This window comes from Pinus tabuliformis, chromosome 9 (genome assembly GCF_031772625.1).
Source record: "Pinus tabuliformis cultivar Carrire ecotype Pingquan chromosome 9, CPIR1, whole genome shotgun sequence".
NCBI lineage: Eukaryota > Viridiplantae > Streptophyta > Pinopsida > Pinales > Pinaceae > Pinus > Pinus tabuliformis.
In genome coordinates, this window is record NC_142307.1 from 1,705,056,119 (window position 1) to 1,705,078,023 (window position 21,905).

At 42.4% G+C, this 21,905-nt stretch overlaps 1 protein-coding gene across 1 annotated transcript; it reads left to right on the plus strand.

Moving 5' to 3' along the window:
- The first annotated feature begins 7,677 nt into the window (after nt 1-7,677).
- Nucleotides 7,678-13,184, plus strand: LOC149155458 (uncharacterized). The gene is made up of 3 exons (XM_089444431.1): nt 7,678-8,837; nt 8,966-11,340; nt 11,512-13,184. The coding sequence occupies exons 1-3, from the start codon at nt 7,678-7,680 to the stop codon at nt 13,182-13,184; spliced, it is 5,208 nt and encodes a 1,735-aa protein (XP_089300557.1).
- Nucleotides 13,185-21,905: the final 8,721 nt, after the last annotated feature.

Sequence of the window (21,905 nt, forward strand, 5' to 3'; positions counted from 1 at the left end):
ACAACTTTTATTTCTGAGAGGATGTATTTCCCTTCATTTTCTTCTTATTTTGGTTTCCTGCTTGAGTTATGTTGTCCTATATGTTGCTGCACCAGGGACTTGGGTTATATGTTTCTGCACCAGGTACTTGGGTTTAATTGTGTAGTGATTTTGGTTTTGCTCATATGCATTATGATATAGTTGGACCCTTTTGACTTCATAGATTTTGAAATAATTTCTTCATTTTCTTGTCAAGTATCTTTTGATTTTGTAATATTGAAATAATTCATTCATTTTCTTGTCCTCTAATAGATACAAGATAAGGTGGAAAACAAATTTAGTAGATTGCAAGACCAGAAGTTATGCTTCTATTTTTATTGCTTTGGGATTATGTTGTTTTTTCTACTTAATACGTAATACAAGATAAGGTCAAAAAAGTTATGTTTCTATCTTTATTGCTTAAATTGGGATTATGTTGTTTTTTCTATGTATTGGGTGCTTGACAAAAGAGTGGCTTTGGAAAGGGTGATAATATCCCAGAGGAAATAACCAAACTGACAGACTCTGCAACTTTGTCTCTAAATTTAACCTTAAGGAGCTAAAGATATAGGTATTGGTACTGCTTTATTATAGAATGCAAGTAAATACAGAACACGAGCTTACTTGCAGTCGATGTTTTAGTGTTTACATTAAGCTAGATGCTAGTAAAATTCCCAATGAGAAGGTTTTCAAATTATGAATCAACCCCTTGTGCAGCCCCGAACGAACTTAGGCCATTCATTGAGAGTTCAATATCATCTAGTAGAGCTTACGGAAAAATAACGTGTAGTTCTGACCCATCGATGATCCGGATTTAAATAGGAATGCAACAGATTACAGATATAACCATACATACAAAGATGCAGCAGAAATAATACTTCTTTTCATTACTAGTAAAACACTGAAATATGCTTACAAACAAAAGTGGAAATAAACTAGATAGGGTGATGGTATCTTATCTCTAAGAAGAGATGTGACGGCTACATGCCTATGAACTGTCTTACAATGAGGCTTGAAGGCCTACTTATTGTTGAGAAACAATCGAAAACCCTAAACATCCAAAAACCTAACCCTAAGAGATGAAGCGCCAAACTATAGGCCTCATTTTGGGTAAATTGGTACATCAACTTCCCGGGGTCGTAACTTTGGCATATGATCTTCGTTTGATGCGCACAATACCTCGTTAGAAATATCTATCTGAGGACTACAACTTTGAGAAGAGCAACATCAATCCATGGACCCATGTTGCTCCCATTTTTCCCAAAAAATACGTTGTTTAGCGCCTCAAAACAGCTCTGAAAGTTCAAGACCCAAAAAACTGCTAAAAATAGTAAATTGTGCTACAATTAAGGAAACTGAAAAATTGAAAGAAACAATGGTGGGTGTCCAAGTGGAATTGGCGGGTGGCCACCAATATCCACCTGGATCATTCCTCCCCCCCCAGGAAGCAATGGTCCCCATTGCGTTGAGTTCCTCCATGAGATGAGGAAACTTCTGTTGAACTTGGTCCCTGATGAGCCACCTGCCCTGGTAAAGGAGTTGGTCTACTTTGACAACTCAATATAGTTGGATCTTCTGCTAGCGAGTGTGCTTGATCTATGTGTCCATGATCCGATCAGTTACAACTTGTTCCATGCAATCTGGATTTAACTCTGTGGGTGTGAGTTGTTCTGCAATGTTGGATGTGTTTAGTAATGGTGGAAAGTATGGCCGAAAGCAGTCAACATTGAACATTGGGTGCAAGCCAAGGAATGGGAGAATTCTGAGCTCAAATGCATTGTCTCCCACAGCCTTGGTAATGGTGTAAGGACCATATCGGAGTGGTCTAAGTTTCCGATAGGCTCCAGTAAGGCATTCCTTTTGCAAATGCAACCAGACTTTGTTACCCACCTGAAACTTGTGTGGCACCCAATGTTGATTATGTCGCTACTTGTACTTGGCATTTGATTTCTCTAGAATGTCGTGGACCTGCTGGAAAATATGTTGGATGTGTTCAATGAATTTTTTTGCCTTATCTGTTTCAGACTAGACATGAGCCGAATCTACCTGAGTAGCTACAAATGGCATGTCCACATCAATGGGACATAGTAGTTGGAATCCCAAGCCCACCTCAAAAGGGTTGTGGCTAGTCGAGCTGTGGAGAGCCCGGTTATAGCGGTGTTGAACATAGGGGAGGCTCTCATCCCATGTGCGTGGATGCTTTGAGTTATACATGTGCATAATGTGTACGATCATCCTGTTGACAACCTTTGTCTGGCCATCAGTTTGGGGATGGAAGGTTGTGGACTTAGTGAGTTTGGTGTCCAACATTGACCAGAGACTAGACCAAAATGTACTGAGGAACCTGCTGTCCTGATCTAAGATGATAGACTGGGGGATCCCAAAGTGTACCCACACTCATTCAAAGAAGATTTTAGCAATGGCTTATGCTGTGATATTCTTCTTGCAAGCCACCATAATGGCCATCTTCGAGAACCTGTCGATGACCACAAAAACACAATCGTTTCCATGCTTAGTAGAAGGAAGTTCCGACATGTAATCTATGGAGATGGATTCCCAAGGTCGACTAGGGGTAGGCAGCGGGGTATAGAGGCCTTGCTTCTTAATGGTCGGTTTGGAAATGACGCAGGCAGTGCATGATCTGATGTACTTCTCGACATCCTGTCAAAGATTCAGCTAATAGAAATACTTCTGCAGTATTGCCACTGTTTTCTCGACCCCAAAATGCCCAGCAACCCGACAATAGTGTGCTTCCCAAATCATCTTGGCACGCTCGCTTGAAGGAACACAAAGGTGATTCAGGTGGCATAACAGGGCATCCTGGAGGTGAAAATCTGGAACATGCTAACCCTCCAAGAGTGTCTGGTATGTGTGGCTGAATTCTGGGTTAATTTTGTAGAGAGGTGCCCAAGTCTCGTGCCCACAAGAGTTGAGCACGGTGGTTAATGCCATGATGGATGGTCAACTGAGGCTATCTGCAACATTATTGATGCTTCCCTTCTTATACTTGATATTCAAATGGAACTATTGCAAGTATGTGGACCACTTCTGATGGCGATCATTTTGCAATTTCCCTTGAGTCTGTATGAACTACAGGGGCCGGTGGTCTGTGTGGATGACCATTTCTTTCCCCAAAATGTAATGCTTCCATTGTCGGCAGGCTTGCACAATGGAATACATATCTTTGTCATAAGTGGGATACTTCTGAACTATGTCTGAAAGTGTCTCACTATGATATGCCATTGGATACCCGTGTTGAGTAAGGACTACCCCAATAGCATAGTCAAAGGCATCTGTCTCGACCTCAAATGGTTGTTTCAAGTCTGGTAATTTGAGCACTGGTGCCGAGCAGAGGTGGTGTTTCAACTCTGTGAATGCCTTCTGTTGAGATTCAGACCAAAAGAATTTTGCTTTCACTCCTCCCTTGGTGACTTGACTCAAGGGCCAAGTGATATGAGAAAATCCCAACACGAACCTACGGTAGAAGTTGGCAAGACCCAGAAAGTTGTGGAGCACTGTCAGAGTGGTTGGAGATGGCCAATCTCGAATGACTTAGATCTTGGCTGGATCCACATGCACCCCCGTTCATCAATGATGTATCCCAGATACTGAACTTGGGTCATGCCAAATGTGCATTTCTCCAAATTGGCACATTACTTGTGTTGCTGCAGTGTTTGGAGAACCTATCGGATGTGGTGGAGGTGCTCTTCCCAACTCTAGCTGAAGATCAAGATTTCATCCAAGTATACCACTACAAATGAGTTGGTGAATGGCTGCAAGATATCATCCATTAGCCTCATGGAGGTTGCAGGAGCATTTGTCAACCCGAAAAGCATAATCAACCATTCGAAAAGGCCCTCCTTGGCTTTGAAGGCAGTCTTCCACACATCGGAGGGTTCGATTGGTACCTAGTGATATCCTGACTTCAAATCGATCTTGCTAAAATATTTTTCCCCCTTTAGTTGGTCCAGGAGGTCATCAATCCGTGGGATCGCGTACCTATTACGGACAGTGATCTTGTTCAGCGCCCGATAGTCAATACAGAATCTCCAAGTCCCATCCTTCTTCTATACCAACACGATTGGGCTCCCACGGGGCGATGAACTGAGACGGATGTGACCTTTCTGTAGCAACTCCTGAATCTGCCTCTTGATTTCATCGTTCTCCATAATGGAGCACCGATAGATTGGTCCATTGGGCAGTGGCGCACCTAGGGTTAGATCGATGGAATGCTTGACCTGACAGTGCAAAGGAACCCCTGCAATGGAGGTGAAGATGTTCTCGTACTCCTCCATGACCTTGTCCATTTGTAGTTGTCGTGCGGAGGGGCCTTGTCTAGAGGTCGTGGCCACTGTCTTCTTCTTTCCTTGAGGGCATATCATCAGGAAAACAAATTTCCCGGTTTTGGAAATGAGCTTATTGCATTGCTTTGCAGTAACTAAAGAGATTGCAGTAGGCGGTGCTACCTCTGGTATCTTGTACAACTTATTTCCCAAAGTAACAATAACAGCACGAGGCCTTGATTCATACATAGCGTGTCGCTTCCACAAGTATGGTTGGCCTAATAATACATCACAAACATCAAGGGGAGCAACGTCACACAATATCTCATCCGTGAAGGGCTTGATGTTGTATGGAAGGAGACATTGTTAGCTCACGCTAAGATCTCGTCCTTGGTGAAGCCAAGGATGGTGTATGGTTGTGGATATGTTGGGGTCGATAAGCCCAAATGCTTCATGACATCTGCCGAAATGAGGTTCTTTTGGCTCTCGTTGTCAACAATAAATTGTAGCGGGGAGCCCTTTACCCACATCTGGGAGTGGAAGAGGCGCTCCTCCTCCTCTGGATCTTCGGGTTCCTCCTTCTGGATCTTCGTGGTGGCAACAGTGGCATTGGGCTCTGCATCGATAATATGCTTCCCTTTGTCATTCCCCTTGTCGGGTTCTGACTCAAAGTTAGAACATGCATTTGATTCTGAAACCTTTAACTTCGCCACCAGTCACTGCTTGGCCCGACACTCACTTGTGTTGTGAGTGAACCTCTTATGGAACTCACACCACTTTCCTGTGTATTTTTTTGACTTCGTGGCGTTGTTCTTTGCTTGCAAATTTGGTGGGTTGTCTTGGGCCGCCTCGCCTTGGCTTTGTCCTTTGTTCTGCGGTTTGGGGGCACCTTTCCCTTGCTTCGAATTTGCAGATCCAAAGTCTCACTTCTTCTGTTTAAACTTTTGCTCGATCTTGACAGCATATCGGTATGTCGTGGCGAGCGAGGAGATGTTCAGGAATTCTATTTCGTCTTGGATGTATCTATGCAGGCAGTCACAATATTTGAGTACCAAATGTTGCTTCGAATCGTTGAGACCCAACTTTGTGCGAAGGGTATGGAAAATATTGGTAAACTTCAGCATGTCTTGGTCCCTTCCCTGCCGCAGCATGGTCCACTTTATGTATTGATCCTCATTGCTTCCGACATGGTAGTACTGCTCCTTGATGACAGCCCAGAATGAATTCCAAGCGAGTGTGGCTGAAAATAGTGAGGTCGTACTTTCATCCTTCTGCTCGCAGTAGGTTTCCCACCAGTCCTTGACGTGGGGGGCGGCTTTGAGAAGAGCGAAAGTAATCTTTTCCCGGCCGGAAAAATCATGAACAAAAAAATACCCTTCTAACAGATTTAACCATTTATCTACGGCGTCTACATCTAATTGACCCTCAAATATGGGAATGTCAAAGTTAACTTGTACCTTAAAGGGTGTGGCACTTCCATAGTAGCTGCTGGAAGTAGATGTGTCGCCCCTGGGTAGCCGTTGAAGGATCTAAGAAAAGTTGTCCATCATCGCTTCCTTTGTCGCTAGAGGGCCTCTTCAAGCAAGATTTTGATAGGATCTCCTACCCCCTCGTCTTTCTTTTCATCTACCATGGGAGACAGTCGGGATTTGCGAGGCTAGTCTTGCAAAGGTTTGACCAGTTCAAGCCCTAACTCCTTATATCTTGACCTCGTTGGAGAAATGCAAAGAAAGACAGAAAAAGAGTAGACCCCTCTGATACCACTAATCCAGATTTAAACAAGAACACAACAGATTATAGATATAACCATACATACAGAGATGCAGCAGAAATAATACTTCATTTCATTACTGTAAAATACTGAAATATGCTTACAAACAAAAATGGAAATAAACTAGCTAGGGCGATGGTAGCTTATCTCTGAGAAGAGATGTGGTGGCTACATGCCTCTGAATTGTCTTACAATGAGGCTCAAAGGCCTATTTATTGTTGAGAAACAATGGAAAACCCTAAACATCCAAAAACCTAACCCTAGGAGATGAAACGCCAAACTATGGGCCCCGTTTTGGGTAAATTGGTACATCAACTTCCCGAGATCATAACTTTGGCATACAATCTCCATTTGACGCGCACAATACCTCGTTAGAAATATATATCCAAGGACTACAACTTTGGGAAGAGAAACATTCGTCTATAGACCCATGTTGCTCCCAGTTTTCCCAAAAAATGTCATTTAGGGCCTCAAAATGGCTCCGGAAGTTCAGGACCCGAAAAAATGCTAAAAATAGTAAACTGTGCTACAATTAAGGAAACTGAAAAACTGAAAGAAACAATGGTGGGGGTCCAAGTGGAATTGGCGGGTGGCCACCAATATCCACCTAGATCAACCGAGGAGTGATCGAGGCACGAGCACGGTTATTCTTGTAAGAAACTGTTTTTCCTTGACTTACTGAACTAAAAAGAAATCATTTTATGAGCAGGCTATGGTCTACCTTGGTATTTGTTAACGAATATTATGGTCTACACTCTACCCTCTTGTCTAAAAAAAACGGTGATTAAACAATGGCATCATCATCGATATGCAACCTTGTGACCTTCAAAATGCCCAAAAAATAAACTGGATTGGAACTCATAAACAATTTTCTAGGACATTATTAAACCACCAAACAAAATTCAAGATTTTAACCTTCAAAATGCTAAAAAAATAATCTGGAATGGAAAAAAGAGTAGCTAGCTTACTTAGAGACAGCATTGGACTCTTCCTCAAGCTAGATGCGTATTTGGCGCACATTGCGTTTGAATATATTGGCGGACTGCTTCACGTTGCTCCTGAGGAGGACTACAGCACCCACTCCTAACACTGTCACGACAAAGTTCGTTATGGCCATCCTCAGTCTATCTATGCAAATTATCTCTAGATTAATGTAACCAATTGAAGAAATATGAGTGGAAAATACAACAGTTAAGCACCTCAAATGGGTTCCGCATGGCTACCTAACACAGTAATTGATCTACAGCTCTCCAAATCCGGGCCAGATCCTCAAATGGGTTCTGCATGGCTGCCTAACACAGTAATCGATATACATCTCTCCAAATCCGGGCCAGATCTAAGAGAAGCATGGCCACATTTTTGTTTGAGGGTGAATATAGGATCATTTCTTAGAGTAGTTCAATAAACAATAAACAACTGATCTAACTAATTATTAAAACTACTTTTGATCAAACCGTTGAAAATAGTCTAATCGTCACTCTACCAATAATTTTTTTTTGCGCGCGGCCCGACACTTCGCTCTCAAGCTAGGGTTCTGAGTGCTCTGCTGCGCCGCTCAGGCTGCTGCGCCCCTGCACACAGCCTCGTCCCTCCCTCTGCAGTCAGATGGAGGCTCCTGAGAGCTCTGCCCCCCCTGCGGATCCGCCCCCCGAAGTCGCAGCTTTCAGAAACTTGATTGCAAATGGGACAAATCGGACTCCTTCTGCGACTCAGCAGAAATTCATCAAAAGAATGGAATCGATACCCTCTGTTGCCCTGCCAAAGGAGGACACCTGCAAAGCGGCTCTGAACTTGGCAGAAAAAGGCCTCATAGGCCAGTTTACAGGCCTATGGCCCTCCCCCAAATCCGTGGAGGATTGGTGCCAAAGAAACTGGAAACCTCTGATAAAAAACGGAGTGAAGGGTTATTTTGTGGGCAAAGGGTATTTCGTCTTTGTATTTGAAAACATGGAAGACAGAAGTCTCATATTCAGAAACGGCCCCTACTTCATGGGGCCGCAGGGACTGTATTTAAATCAATGGAATCCAGACTTTGATCCCTCTCAAGACGTCCCATCTGCAGTGCCGGTGTGGGTAAGGCTCCCTCATCTGCCCCTTCATTGCTGGAACCAAAAATCGTTTCAGACTATTGGGAACGCATTAGGCAAATATATAGACCAGGCTGTAAGAAGAGACCAATATTCTTGTGCGCGTATCTGCGTCGAAGTGGACCTTGAAGAAGGATTGCCTGAAGCGATCAAGCTCACGGTGGCAGGATGGACGCACATCCAAGAACTCGACTATGAGCAGCTCCCCTTTAAATGCAGACACTGTCACGGCTACGGTCACTTTGCCAAGCATTGTAAGAAGAAAACAGAGGATCAGGCTGAAAAACAGAATGGAGATCAATGGACCCTAGTCCAGAGAACAGCCCAAGCAAAGAAAGACGCAGGAAAAAGCGCAGCAACAGGAGGCAGGAACAACGCCACCCCAACTCAGGAAACAGGAGAAAATGCAAAAGGAACCGAGGAGGCGCAACCCGATCCACCGATCAAAGAACAGGAAAAAGAGAACCATGAGGAAACCCCTCTTGTAAGCAAAGAGGGAGGGGGCGACATCCACATCGAAGCCACCCAAGGCAGCCCCTCAAGCCCCACTTATGCAGAAATCATAAAGAAAAAGTCAGCCGAAAGCTCTGAGTCCTCAGAGGAAGAACTCTTTGAGAGGCCATTAAAAAGACCCGCAAGGAAATCCCGCAAGGAAAAAAGAGAAGAAGAAGCAGAAAGGCACAAAACCCAAGGGAGCCAATCCACGATAGAAATGACAATCGGAAGAAGTAGCAGGCCTAGGTCATCCAAGGGCGGCTCCACCCCAATCATAGGTAAATAATGAAGCTAGTCTCTTGGAATTGCAGAGAACTGGGGAACCCCGCAAAAATAGAAGCAGTTAAGGACCTCTTAAAATCAGAACCCACTGACATCCTCATGCTCCAAGAGACTAAGATAGCAGGACAAGCCCTGCTAGAAACCAGCAAATCAAAATGGAAGAAAAGTTCAGGCATAGCTGTCAGCGCTCGGGGCTCCTCGGGAGGTTTGGCAACTCTCTGGAACGAAGATCAATTTCAGCTGATCAACACTCATGAGACCTTGCATTGGATATACACAGAAATAACCCACATCTCAAGTAAGTTATCTATCTCTCTAGTCAATCTATATGTACCTGTCAATTACTCCGAAAAAAGAGACTGCTGGAAATCTCTGGCAGAATTTCTTGAGCAGGAAACCCCTAACAACATCATTCTCGCTGGAGATCTCAACATTGTTTTGAAAGCCAAAGAAAAAAGAGGAGGTACCAACTCCAAGGATCCTATGGTGGGTGTCGTGGAGGAGCTTGCTCAGCACTGGGATCTGCAAGATTTTAATCCAATCCAAGGCTTATTCACCTGGTCAAATAACAGAACTGGAACAAAACATAGCTCTGCTCGACTTGATCGTTTTCTTGTGCAAACCCCCCTCATGAACAAGAAAATCATAACAACAAAAATACTGCCCAAGTTGTCCTCGGATCACAAGCCAATACAGCTCTGTTTGGAAGACGAAGAGGATTTGGTTCCCATCCCATTCCGTTTTTCTCCTCAATGGATTGAAAGAGAAGGATTTTTAGACACGGTGAAAGCAACCTGGAACATCTCCATTTCAGGTTCCCCAAGCTTCGTTTGGGAGCAAAAACTGAAACTCACCAAAAAAGCGTTGAAGGAGTGGATCAAGAAACCAACTCCCAACCCCACCTCTCTTAGAGTCGCAGCAGTCCAGGCTTTGCATTCCCTACAAAATGACATGGAAAGCAAAAATATTAATGAAGACCTCTTGGATAAGGAAATAAAAGCGCAGAGAGCAGCCTACCATTCTTTTAGAAAAGAGGAAGAATATTGGAGATTAAAGTCTAGGAGCCTGTGGCTAAAAGGAGGGGACCGCAATACCTCTTTCTTCCACCGGCAGTACAGGGCTAGATTGTCAAGGAATCATATAGCAGAAATAAAGACTATGACGGGCCAAATCTGCAAGGGCAATCAACAAGTCAAAGAAGCAGCAGAATTACACTTTCAGAATCTCTACAGCTCGGATGTTCAAGGTGAAGAAACGGATGAAACAGAATTCCTCAATCACATCCCCTCCTTAATCTCTCCGGAGGACAACTCAGATCTATGCAAACCTGTTACAGAGGAAGAAATAATCAAAATTATCTGGTCTATGGACTCCGACAAGGCCCCCGGGCCGGACGGATTCACCATTCATTTCTACAAAGTATGCTGGGACATCATAAAAAATGATCTGCAAAAGATGATAAGGGGATTCATGACAAAAGCAAAAGTAGGTGGCAGCACTAACTCAACCTACTTAGCTCTGATTCCAAAAGACTCTAATCCGGAAACTTTTGCCAGATTCAGGCCAATTTCGTTATGCAATGCCTCCTATAAGATCTTGGCAAAGTTGTTGGCCAACAGAATGAAGCCCTTGCTTCCTAGAATTATCTCCAACTCTCAAGGAGGTTTTGTGGAAGGTAGACACATTCTGGACAACGTCATTCATGTGCAGGAGACCATACACTCAAGCACGCAGAGAAAAGAGAAAGGTATGCTCATAAATTTAGATATGGCGAATGCATTCGACAGAGTCAATAGAACATTTCTCAGTAAGATCTTGCTCTCCTTTGGCTTCTCCATCCAGTTTGTCAACCTTCTAAAAGCTTTCATGAATAACCCTTGGATAGCTCCTCTCATAAACGGCAGACCTGCTAACTTCTTTAAAGCCAAGAGAGGCATCAGGCAGGGATGCCCGCTCTCCCCCTATCTTTACATCATATTGGCCGAAGCATTAAGTCGAAAACTTGAAGCTGAAATACTGTCAGGATCCATTCCGGGCCTCAAACCCTCCAACAGAGTAAGCCCCCTGAATCACGCATTATTCGCAGATGACTCGATTCTTCTGGGGGGCGCCTCAACTAGAATAGCAAAGGCCTTCGACACGGTCATTAGGAACTATTGCAAAGTCTCAGGAGCATTGGTAAATGAAAGCAAAAGCGAAGTCTACAGCTGGAATACAGATCAACAGGAGCTCAATAATATAGCTAATACTCTCGGATTCAAAGGGCATTCCCAATGGGAGAGAATCAGATATCTCGGGCTACCCATAATCTCAGGAGTGAATAAGAGAGCGCTTTGGAGCGACATAATCTGCAAATTTAAATCCAAGATTTTGAAATGGGGAGGATACTGGCTGACAAAAGGAGGTAAGGTCATTTTAATTAAATCTCAGCTCTCTTCCTTAATAATTTACCAAGCAGCCTTTCTGCTCGCTCCCAGAAATGTCATGGACCAAATCTCCTCTCTCCTTAGAAATTTCCTTTAGCAAGGAGGCAGGGGCAATGACAAGAAACATCATCTTGTAAACTGGGAAACAGTCAAGAAACCCATCGACGAAGGAGGATTGCAAATCCGAGATCCTTCTCTGGTCAGTCTCGCCTTAGGCAGCAAAATCCTGTGGAAAATGATCAAAGAGCCAACTCATCCTGTAAGTGTCATACTGCGATCGAAGTATACAAACAAAAATGATCTGAGAAACCTCCATCTGGGTTACACAGCTAACAGTACGCTGTTGTGGAAGCTCTGTTACAAAAGCAGCAAAATCTTCAAACGAAATGTCTACAGAATTCCAGGGAATGGCAAGAAAACTCGTCTCTGGCAGGATCGGATAATGGGGCGAAATCCTCTAAGTGAAAATGAGGAAATCGCTGGCTTAAGGGACTGGTTAATTACAGTTGGGAAGTCAAGTTTATTTGATATATCCGTTTGGGATCAGAGAGACGATTGGGCAGGTTGGGCAATCCCCGCTCCTCCAGCCCATCTGCAACAGCAATTGAACTTATTTCTGGAAATGATCGAAGATGCTGCACCGATACAACGATTAATGCAAGACCGGTGGGGCTGGGGCCAATCTGGAGAATACACAGCAACAGAAGGCTATAAAGCACTACAGACTTCGGGAAACAACAAGCACAGTCCTGCGTTCTGGAAAAACGTATGGGATCCCATAGCTCTCCCAAAAGTCAATTTCTTTTTCTGGACACTGATTCATAATAAGATTTTAACAGGAGACAATCTAGCAAAAAGAAACTTCGCTGGCCCTCACTGGTGCGCTCTTTGCAGAAGCAACGCCGAGACAGCTCAACACCTCTTCATCGACTGCCAGTTCGCAAAGGAAGTATGGGATTTTACGCTCCAAGATTTACTTATAAGCTCTCCCGCTCAGATATCAGTCCCAGACCTCTTCGCAGAATGGAGCCACCGCTACTCTCATCATATCCCTCAAAAATCGATTTGGTACAAAATCTGGAACGCTTTGCCCAAGTTTGTCTGTTGGAAGATCTGGTTGGCCCGTAATCAGAAGATCTTTAAAGAAATCCATCTCACTCCCTTGCAAGTAGCAGCTAAGGCCAGATCCCTTCTTCTAGAAGCGGTGCAGCAACAGAACTATAAAGAGGATGCATCACTTCAGCAGACAGAGAAGCGGTGGCTTGGGAAGCTTGAAATGCAAAACAGAAAAATCCTCTTTTCTCCTAAATCAGAGCCCCCAACCTGGAAAAAGAGAGACACAGATGAAACATTCCAGATCTGGTGGCGAGCTCAAAACTCACACACAATCTTCTTTGATGGGGCTTCTAAAGGAAACCCCGGCCCCTCGGGCGCCGGTGGGATCATCTACTCCCCTGAAGGGCTCTCCCGAGATTCTTTCTACTGGGGTCTTGGTTTGAAGACTAACAATCAAGCAGAGCTGCTCAGCCTTCTTAAAGCATGTCAAATTGCCAGAGAAAAAGGGATCAGAGATATTCAGATTTTTGGGGATTCGGAGATCCTCATAAAGAAGCTGAACGATGGAGAGGTATTCAAAAACGCAGGTCTTAATAGAACACTGGAAAGATTGAAAAGAGTGCTTTCATACTTTGCATCTTACAAATTCTACCATATTCTCAGAACCTCAAACAGTGAAGCGGACTTGATGGCAAACAAAGGGAGCGCTCTGGACAGAGGGTGGTTGTTCATCAATGAGGACAGATTTGTAGAAACTCCTTTCTAAAAGATTAGATAGTTCAGCTGACTTAGAAGTACAAGCATGTTGTAATCAGGGCTTCTTAGGCAAAGCCCCACTCTTTTTCCTCTATAAGTAATAAAAAAAAAAATAGTCTAATCGTCTAACATATAATCTAACAGGCACAGTGATGACAGGTGGACAGGAGCTAAGTTCATTTAAGAGGGGAACGCCTTACGACATAATAAGAGAATAAAACAGATAATGCTTCATTCTCACCATTGTACCAAATTATATATATATATATATAGATATAACACCATCCTCCCACATCCACCCAAGTAACCATGCCAACTGGGGTAAACATGAGACAAGAGGCTACTATGATTAGATTCGACCTCCTAGGTAACCTTAAGGAATTGGAATCGACGGAATATCACATGCAGCCATCCAACACCATCAACAGAGCCCTCAGGAGACAAATCAACCACTCAGATAGTTTGTCCATGGGTCCCACTATTGTTCCAGACAATTTAAGGCTCAGTTTATCTCATTCTATGGGCAAGGGAGCGACCAGAGACCTAAAGTCGCTCTCATAGGCCTGCCTGCCAGCGACTATGGTCGAAACTTTCTGGTTCTGTGCCAGAAACTCCAGGATTTGAGCCACTTTTTCAGGCCCAGAGCCCAGGCCACTGCCTAGAATGGAATGAAAGCTCAAAATTAAGTAAAGTACAGGGAAACAATGACGCAAAAGTAAATAGTTGATCAAGGCCTTAAACAGAACCCTACTAGCCATGACAGGCATTTCATCAAACATATCATCGACATGTAACTTATAGGTGTAAATGACAGAGTTAAGTGTAGGGATCTCTTACTTATCTGAGAATCGACATGAACCATTGTTTCCTCATGTCATTTGTTGCCTTATCACTTATTAGGTCATAGATACACTATCTATTCAAATACAAGTAAAAACATGTTGAGAGCCAAACATAGTTGATGCCATAAAACGAACACATGACCATCATAATAGGAACATAATTATAATAAACATATCAGCCATCAAAATCCATATATACATCAATACAGTTACACATGAAAATCAATGGAATGAATTTCTCATTAATCAATGCAATGAACTGACCAGAGATGGGACTACCATGTTCCACCCGCCCATAGATTGGTTGAGCCAAGTCTCTCTTCAGCCAATCACCCCCATGTCATTTTCCAAGCATGAATGTGGGACTCATAGAACACATCAAAAACACCAATCAATGTGGATGCCACCAGAATTCTCTGCCTACACTGTGAGGAATTTGAGTGCCTCGTAGTCTCTCACGTTCTACCGTGCATCCGCAGTCTGACCCAAGGACCACTAAGCCCTACACCGAGACATACTCTCCAGGATTTACCGTGTATCCCATCCTGGAATCACTAGGCCCAACGGAGAGAAAATCCACCTCTTGGCTTTACTGTATATCCCACCATTCACCGGTAATGATTCCTAGGCCCACCACATCGAGCATCAACAACAAGTTTTGCAACTCTTAAAGGTTAACCTCACATTGGTGCAGAATAGAATGAAACAATAGGCAGATCAACATCGCAGCGAAAGAAGTTTTGATGTAGGTGACTAGGTATTCCTACAGCTACAACCATATAAAAAAATGTCCCTCAAGCAAGCTAAGAAGGATAATAAATTATCACCAAAGTATTATGGTCTGTACAAGGTGTTGCAAAAGATTGGTACTATGGCATACAAATTGGAGCTTCTTGCAGCTTCCCAAGTGCACCTAGTTTTCCATGTTTCATGTTTAAAGAAGGTTATAGGTGACAAGATCCCAATTCAAACAATATTGCCATAACTTAACGAGGAAGTAAAAATCATATTGGAACCAGAAGCAGTCACAGAAACAAGAACTCGACAGCTACGAAATCGATCAATTTCGGAGTATCTCATCAAGTGGAAGAACTTATCCGCTGAAGATTACACATGGGAGGATGAGAATTTTATACAAAAGCATCTAGAACTACTCAAGCGTTGAGAACAACGCTTTTCAGAAGGAGAGGGGCATGTTAGGCCCCTTTAATACTAGTGATTCCCCCATTACTATTGTCATTGTATCCCTTATTGTTATTGTGCCCCTATTTTCCCCATATTGTTATTAGTATGCCCCATAGAAACCCACTATTGTTATTTTTGTGCCATTATCTTATTACTGTTATTTCAGCTTGATTACATTGTGACCTTGTAGACTCCTATATATAGAAGGGAGGTTTAGTCATTTGTATCATCCAAGAATTGTTCATTTGTGTAATGTAAAGGAGGTTGCCCCCTCAAAGAGGCTGAATTCTAAGGCGTTGATCTATCTTTTCTATCTTTTTGTGAGTTGGTTTCCTAACAAGATGTTTAACCTTTTCCTACAATAAACAAATAAGATAAAAGAACCTACTTGTGATCCTTCACTTCCTTTGATCTCCTTTGAGTTTCTCCCGTCGCTCCCATCACTCCTGCTCAAACTGAATTCGCTCAATTTGTACCTGCCAACATAAATAGAAGATGACAACAATCAAATCATATGATCTATTTATTGTAAACAAATGGAATCAACAACATTTGAGCATACATTCATCATAGATATAAACAAAAGTATTGGAAAATGAAAAAACAACTTTATTGATTGATAGAAGGAGAAGGTACACTCAATGTGGTTCGATCTCGTATCACTCATCTAGCTTAGTCCAAGCCCTCATCACACCAATAGCAACATCAATCCAGCAGAATAACATTGCTTTGACAATGATTTCAAGTCTCTAAACCAACAGTATTTATCTATAATATCCAAGCTCTTTGGCTCTATGATGGGAAGCCAATTTATAGATGAATGCAAGTGGTTTTGTCATTAATATGGCATTGAATGGTTTTCCATAATTGGATGATTAGTTTCCATGTTCAAAGGGATGAGAGGATATAGGATTAGATCACTCAAGATTATCCTAAGTCGAGCTCATCTTGATAGGATAGGAGTTGGGTTCCTTCTAGAAGGCTCTAGAAAGGAGGAATATACTCAGGATCTAATGAACATTTTGAGGATTCTCGCCTAGCACAAGCTTGAGTGGGCTTAGGTGCTCTACAATGCAACCTTGAATGGGGCTACCTGCTCTGCAGAGCACTTACCCCTGACCAGGGGTGCGCTGGTGACCCAAGGAAGCACTTCAGTAGGGTTTGAAGTCAGGAAACTCTCATGGATGAAAGCACTCAATGAGGTGGCATGTATAGGGTATGTAGCAACTGAATTAGGGTTTGATAGACCCTGTTTACATTGATCTGATCGTCGGGAGTGATGAGCCCAAATAGACCTGTAACACAGGGTGACATCAGTTGTGGGTCCACTTCCTTATTATCTTTGTTTCCTCTAGTCACATTAACCCTTCTTCCTTACTCTCTCCCACATCATCCCATGACATTTCTTTCCCAGATGGAATCTTTCACATTTTCCCTCTTTTTTTTCCAGTATTTTGACCTTTTGGGATGACGAAGACATATGGGTCTCTTTCCTCCATGTTATTCTCCTTACACACACTATAGGTAGTCTGACCCAACTATATTCATTAGTTTACTCTACCATGTAGCCTGGAGATTCTTCCTCGAAACTAACACAAGTTTCTCCTTTCCATCCTCTTGGGGATCACCTTCTGGGGTGATGTCGAGAATCCACGATAGCATGATAGTTAGAGCCCATTCTGCCACGTGACTTCATTTGTAACCCTAATTCACCCTCCACACCACGCCCTTACACATCATCTCGACCTAGCTCAATGAACTTCCCTAGAGGTTTCAAAAGACTCTCAATTTGAGTTACCCAGGGAGAAACTCTTGAGACGGCTCAACATCTCACATTTGCTTGCAGAACTTTTCACAGCCTACACGTCGCTATTTCATTTGTTCTTTAGTCTTCCGCATTCCATGTAATCACTGAGTCCACTTCCCTAGAACATATAAACCACAGGAATTTCTAAAGCAAGTGCTTTTTATTTTTCTGGGATGACATGGAATGCAAGTAAGGAAATTTAAACACAGTGGCATATGAATGAGTTGGTTCACAACGAACTAAGTGGGTGCTCAAAATAAAAAGGTGAAAATGAAATTTCTAGTCAATTTCAATCTTTAGTCACATCTCCTAGGTTCATCAGTGTTGATGCAAGAGTTAATTTTGTTGTTGATTGATTTACTTTTATTTGTGAATTTATTAGCATTTTAATTCTATGTTTTACCTCATCCTGGTGTCAAAATAGCCCATGATATTATGTTTACTTCACGGAAAATCTCGAGTCCTATCCATATATATATATAATCGCTACATAGGTTGGGACTTTGGCACAATTTCATGGGATTTTAAAAAATGGGGCTGATATAAAATTAGAATGTTTTCATCTAGCCTGATGTTGTAGCGGCTACATCCACCCTCCAAAATTTTGGCTTGCACCAATTTTGAAACTTCCCTTGGAGAGTTTCACTTGATGATTGCACACACTCGGGTTCACTCCGTGAGCTCATGTGAGTCTTTACATTCGCCTTTCTTGTTTATTGCACTCAAGTCTCTTCATTTTGATGTCTAAGTCATGCTTGTGACCGTGTTCTGGTTATTCTCAAAGTCTTTGCTTTGTATGTGTTTGTTGTGTTCGTCATGAAAGCATTTGTCGCACTCACACACGGAGTCACACTCATTGTCGTGCAAGCATCCTCTCGATCATGAACAATCAATCACGAGTGTCGCGCTTGTTTCTAGCACCATCGGTCAGTCATGTTGAACATGTGTGTCTGGATGGTTCAGTCGTTTCCTCGTCAAGTCATGCGGGTGTGTGTTCATATGATCACCTATGCATATTTCTATTGTTCACACACTTAGTCATTTTGTTGAAGTTCTGTTGACCAGACTCCTCACTGACAGCCTAATGAGCACCAGTATGCAGAAAGAATGTTGCAACTCCTGGGGCTACCAACTTCACTTTATCAACCCGGGTTTCGTACAAACTTGGAGGTGAAAGTGTTGTATACACAAGTAAAAGTGATGGTTCTACCTTTTGTCATTGTTCAACTGGCAAGAGAGCACTATGGTTTTCAACCCAAACTTCTATGGATTCGAAATAAGCTTGATTACTGATGAAAGAAAGAGAAATCTACTCTAGGGGAAATATTGTCTACTGCGATAAGGAAAAGGACTAAAATCCAATGCTAAAAACAAACCATTTTCTAACTAACTACTGAGAAACTATGCTTAACAAGAATGTCAAGCTAACATGTATGAAATTCTATTGTCCTAAGCATGAGAATTCAAAACATCGAACATCACTACTGTGCATGTAAAGGACTGAAATAAATCTGTTTTTTTTTATTCTTTTTATGGAGAAACAAGTGTGAAAGCTAATTCCTTTTGGTGATGTGGCAGGTGGCTCAGGGATGTTGGTGGATGGTCGGAAGGTTTGGGATACCCTTAGGTGACCTTGTGTGGCTTCCTGGAGGTTTACCCTCAATTCGGCCTTAAAATAGGCCACTACAGGAAAACCTACGGGATGTCCTAAAAATTTACAAGATTCCCTGTATTTATATAGGATACAACCAAGAGAAAAACGATGGGTGTTGGAGGTGATGGAAGGCTTAGGGAAGGTGGTTGGTGGATGGAATGGAGTGATAAAATGCCTAGGATCACTCAGAACTCAAAACCAAGGTTGGGAAATGGTTGGATTTGCTCAACATGCTTGGAGAAGTTTCCATGTAAAATGAAGAAATTGGTGAAGGTCTTAGTGAAAGCAAGGGATGATTATGGATGGATGAAGTTGGAAGGAGGTTGATTGCTATGAAATCTTTCTGTACTTATGAATCACATACATTGCATCAAACAATGATATTTGCCCAAAATTCATTTAAACAAGAAGAATCTCAATGACCTAGAAAAACAGAGTTTAATGAGCGAGCTCTCTACTTCATGCATGAGGAAAATTTGGAGAATAAAATGAATGTTGGAAATAATACTGAGAGGGGGGATGAATCAGTATTATCAAATCTATAACTTTTTCATTTCATACTCAGATTTATATACTCTACTTCAATGAAGGTAACTCGCGTGTACACACCACTGTCTTTAAGGCAACGAGCGTATATCCAACAAACTTATGATTCAGTTAATTCATAATATGTTGATCTTTAATCAATGCATCAGTACTTCATTAACAAAATAAACAGTAACCATGTGCAGTAATAATAGAATAAACCATCACACATGAACACCAATATTTAAGGTGGAAACCCAATGCGAGACAAAAACCACATGTTGTTGTCTTCTTTTAATATAAGAAAGCATGTTTACAATCTTGTACTGGTGCAGACTCATACCAGTACACAGGCACCCACCTGTAGAAGTCTACAATCTTCTCTCGTTCTCCAGCTTCTATTGGAAGGGAGCTACAACCCCCTAGCTCTTGTACTAGCTGATCTATTTACTAGCACGTAGGTGTTGGACTACAGAACGCTCCAACCTTCACTCTTTTTCTAGCTGCTACTGGAAGGGAGCTCCAAAACCCTAGATCTTGTACTAGCCAATCCATTTACTAGTATGTAGGCGCTGACCTACAAAGGATCCAACCTTCACTCGTTTTTCCAGCTGCTATTGGAAGGGAGCTCCAACCCCCTAGCTCCTGTACTGGCCGATATGTTTACCAGTACGTAGGCATCGGCCTACAGAAGGCTACGACCTTCACTTCTTCCTCCAAGGACCACGTTTCATGAATTTTCAAACTTGATACTCCTAGAACACAACACCATAATCTGACGGCCTCGTTTCATCGAATTTTCATATTGGACCCATCAACAACATTGAAGCTCAAAATCATAACTGCAATACAATCATCAAATACATATGCATCCACCAATCACTGAAACTCAATCATCAATCTCTAAATCACCATAACTAAATCAATCACTGTGAAACCCATCATCATTGAAGCAAATCACAATCAATCAATCTGAACATTCAAAATATTTTCACCAGAACACAGTCACCAGAACGCAAAGCATAACCCAGAACTCTGCATCAACAACTAGAACCAACTGTAACTTCAAACATCACATTTCATAATGTATACGCTACTTCTATGTGTCGAACCAGCGTGTATACACGCTTTTACCAAAGAGAACTGGCGTACATATATGCAAATATTAACTTAAAACTTCACAACCATTCCAGACTTCAGTCATACCCAGATCATAAAATTTACAGAATAAAACATGCGTCAGTATTCAGATCTAGACTATCCATGATCAAACCACATAATGATAATTCATTTCATGCCTTACGATCCTGATCCATCATCCATCATCAACCACATAGGTGCATCCTTAGTTTAGATCAAGCAAAGCATCAGAAGCCCATAACCTGCATATTTGATCTAACACTTCATAAGATATTCAATACTTTCACACTAGGCCTAATGATCTTCTCCTCCTTATATACTCTTAGGCCTTTTTCAATACCTTGGACCAAAACCACTTAGGACCAATACCTTGGACCAAATACCTAGGGTCAATACCTTGGACCAAATACCTCGGACCAAATACCTTGGATCAAAATACCTTGGACCAAATACCTCAGACCAAAACCTTGGTTTTCCAACATGTACGCGCTTTTCCTCCTATAAAGTGTGTGTATACGTATACGCTCCTTTTGTTCTGTTAACCCACGTGTATACGCTTCTTGGACAAAGTGAACCAGCTTATACCTCTCTTCAATCTTTGGAGGCTGATCTGTAATCCTTTGTTGATAACCTGTTGTTATAGACATTTTTGTGCCTTACAGCATTGAGCATGAAATGTCCATAATCTAAGGGATCCAAAGTCCCTAAACATGTTGTTCCTACCCCTAGAGGAACAAGGCTAACAAACCACAGCAATTCACAGAAGTTCTCCACCTGAAACTGCTCAAAAACAAGTCAATTCAGGATCATTTCAATGGCTACACTAGCTGTTTGCGCTGAATGTCAAAGCCAACACTGGCTACCTGCGTTGAATGTCAAATGGAACACTGGCTACCTGCGCTGAACGAGAATGGACATGTGGCAAGCTCATTTCTCAAGGTGTCAAAACCCAGGAAGCTTCCAAAAGGACACTTGCCTCAGGGAATTCGACTGGTGATGAGTAAGAGGTTCCAAATCTGCAAGTGGAAGCAAGAACCTCCAAGTGGAATCAAGAACTGACAGAGGGAGAGGACACTAGTCACATCTCAAGCTGACTCATCCTCTCTCCAAACATCTATATATGGATCTCTCCTCCATGAGATCTAGAGGCTGGAATTTTGTTATTGCAAAGAATTGCTGTTGGTTTGAGACTGGAACTATTGGGTGCTTATTGCTTTGAAGGGGGTGAAGATAGAATTCCATTTGCTGGGAAGGAGATGTTGGATTGGAGCCCTCTGGGTTGTATCTCTTCCTGAACCTTGTTATTCATCAATAAAGCTATCTTGGTTTCTCCTATATGCTGATGTATTCTTGATGTATGATTGCATTAGTATGTTTAGTTTATTTCTAATCCTGAACTAGTTATGAATATGAATCCATGTATTGTGTAGTGTTCTCTTCTTGTGATCTTGCAGAAACCTCTTGAAGCTGGGTGAGCGAGAAGGCAAGTAGCTGGGAACTCTCCAAGAGAAGAGAAGCTGGATCGAGGGACAAACGGAAGACACCGGTTAGTCCATCTATCTCTCTCTTCATTCTTAA

What these genes read in the sequence shown, in the direction of transcription:
- LOC149155458 (XM_089444431.1), top strand. Translation starts at nt 7,678, where the DNA reads ATGGAGGCTCCTGAGAGCTCTGCCCCCCCTGCGGATCCGCCCCCCGAA. An exon ending in AGAGAAGAAGAAGCAGAAAG is followed by an intron (nt 8,838 to 8,965) that starts GCACAAAACCCA and finishes TTGGAATTGCAG; the next exon opens with AGAACTGGGGAACCCCGCAA. An exon ending in ATACTGGCTGACAAAAGGAG is followed by an intron (nt 11,341 to 11,511) that starts GTAAGGTCATTT and finishes ACTGGGAAACAG; the next exon opens with TCAAGAAACCCATCGACGAA.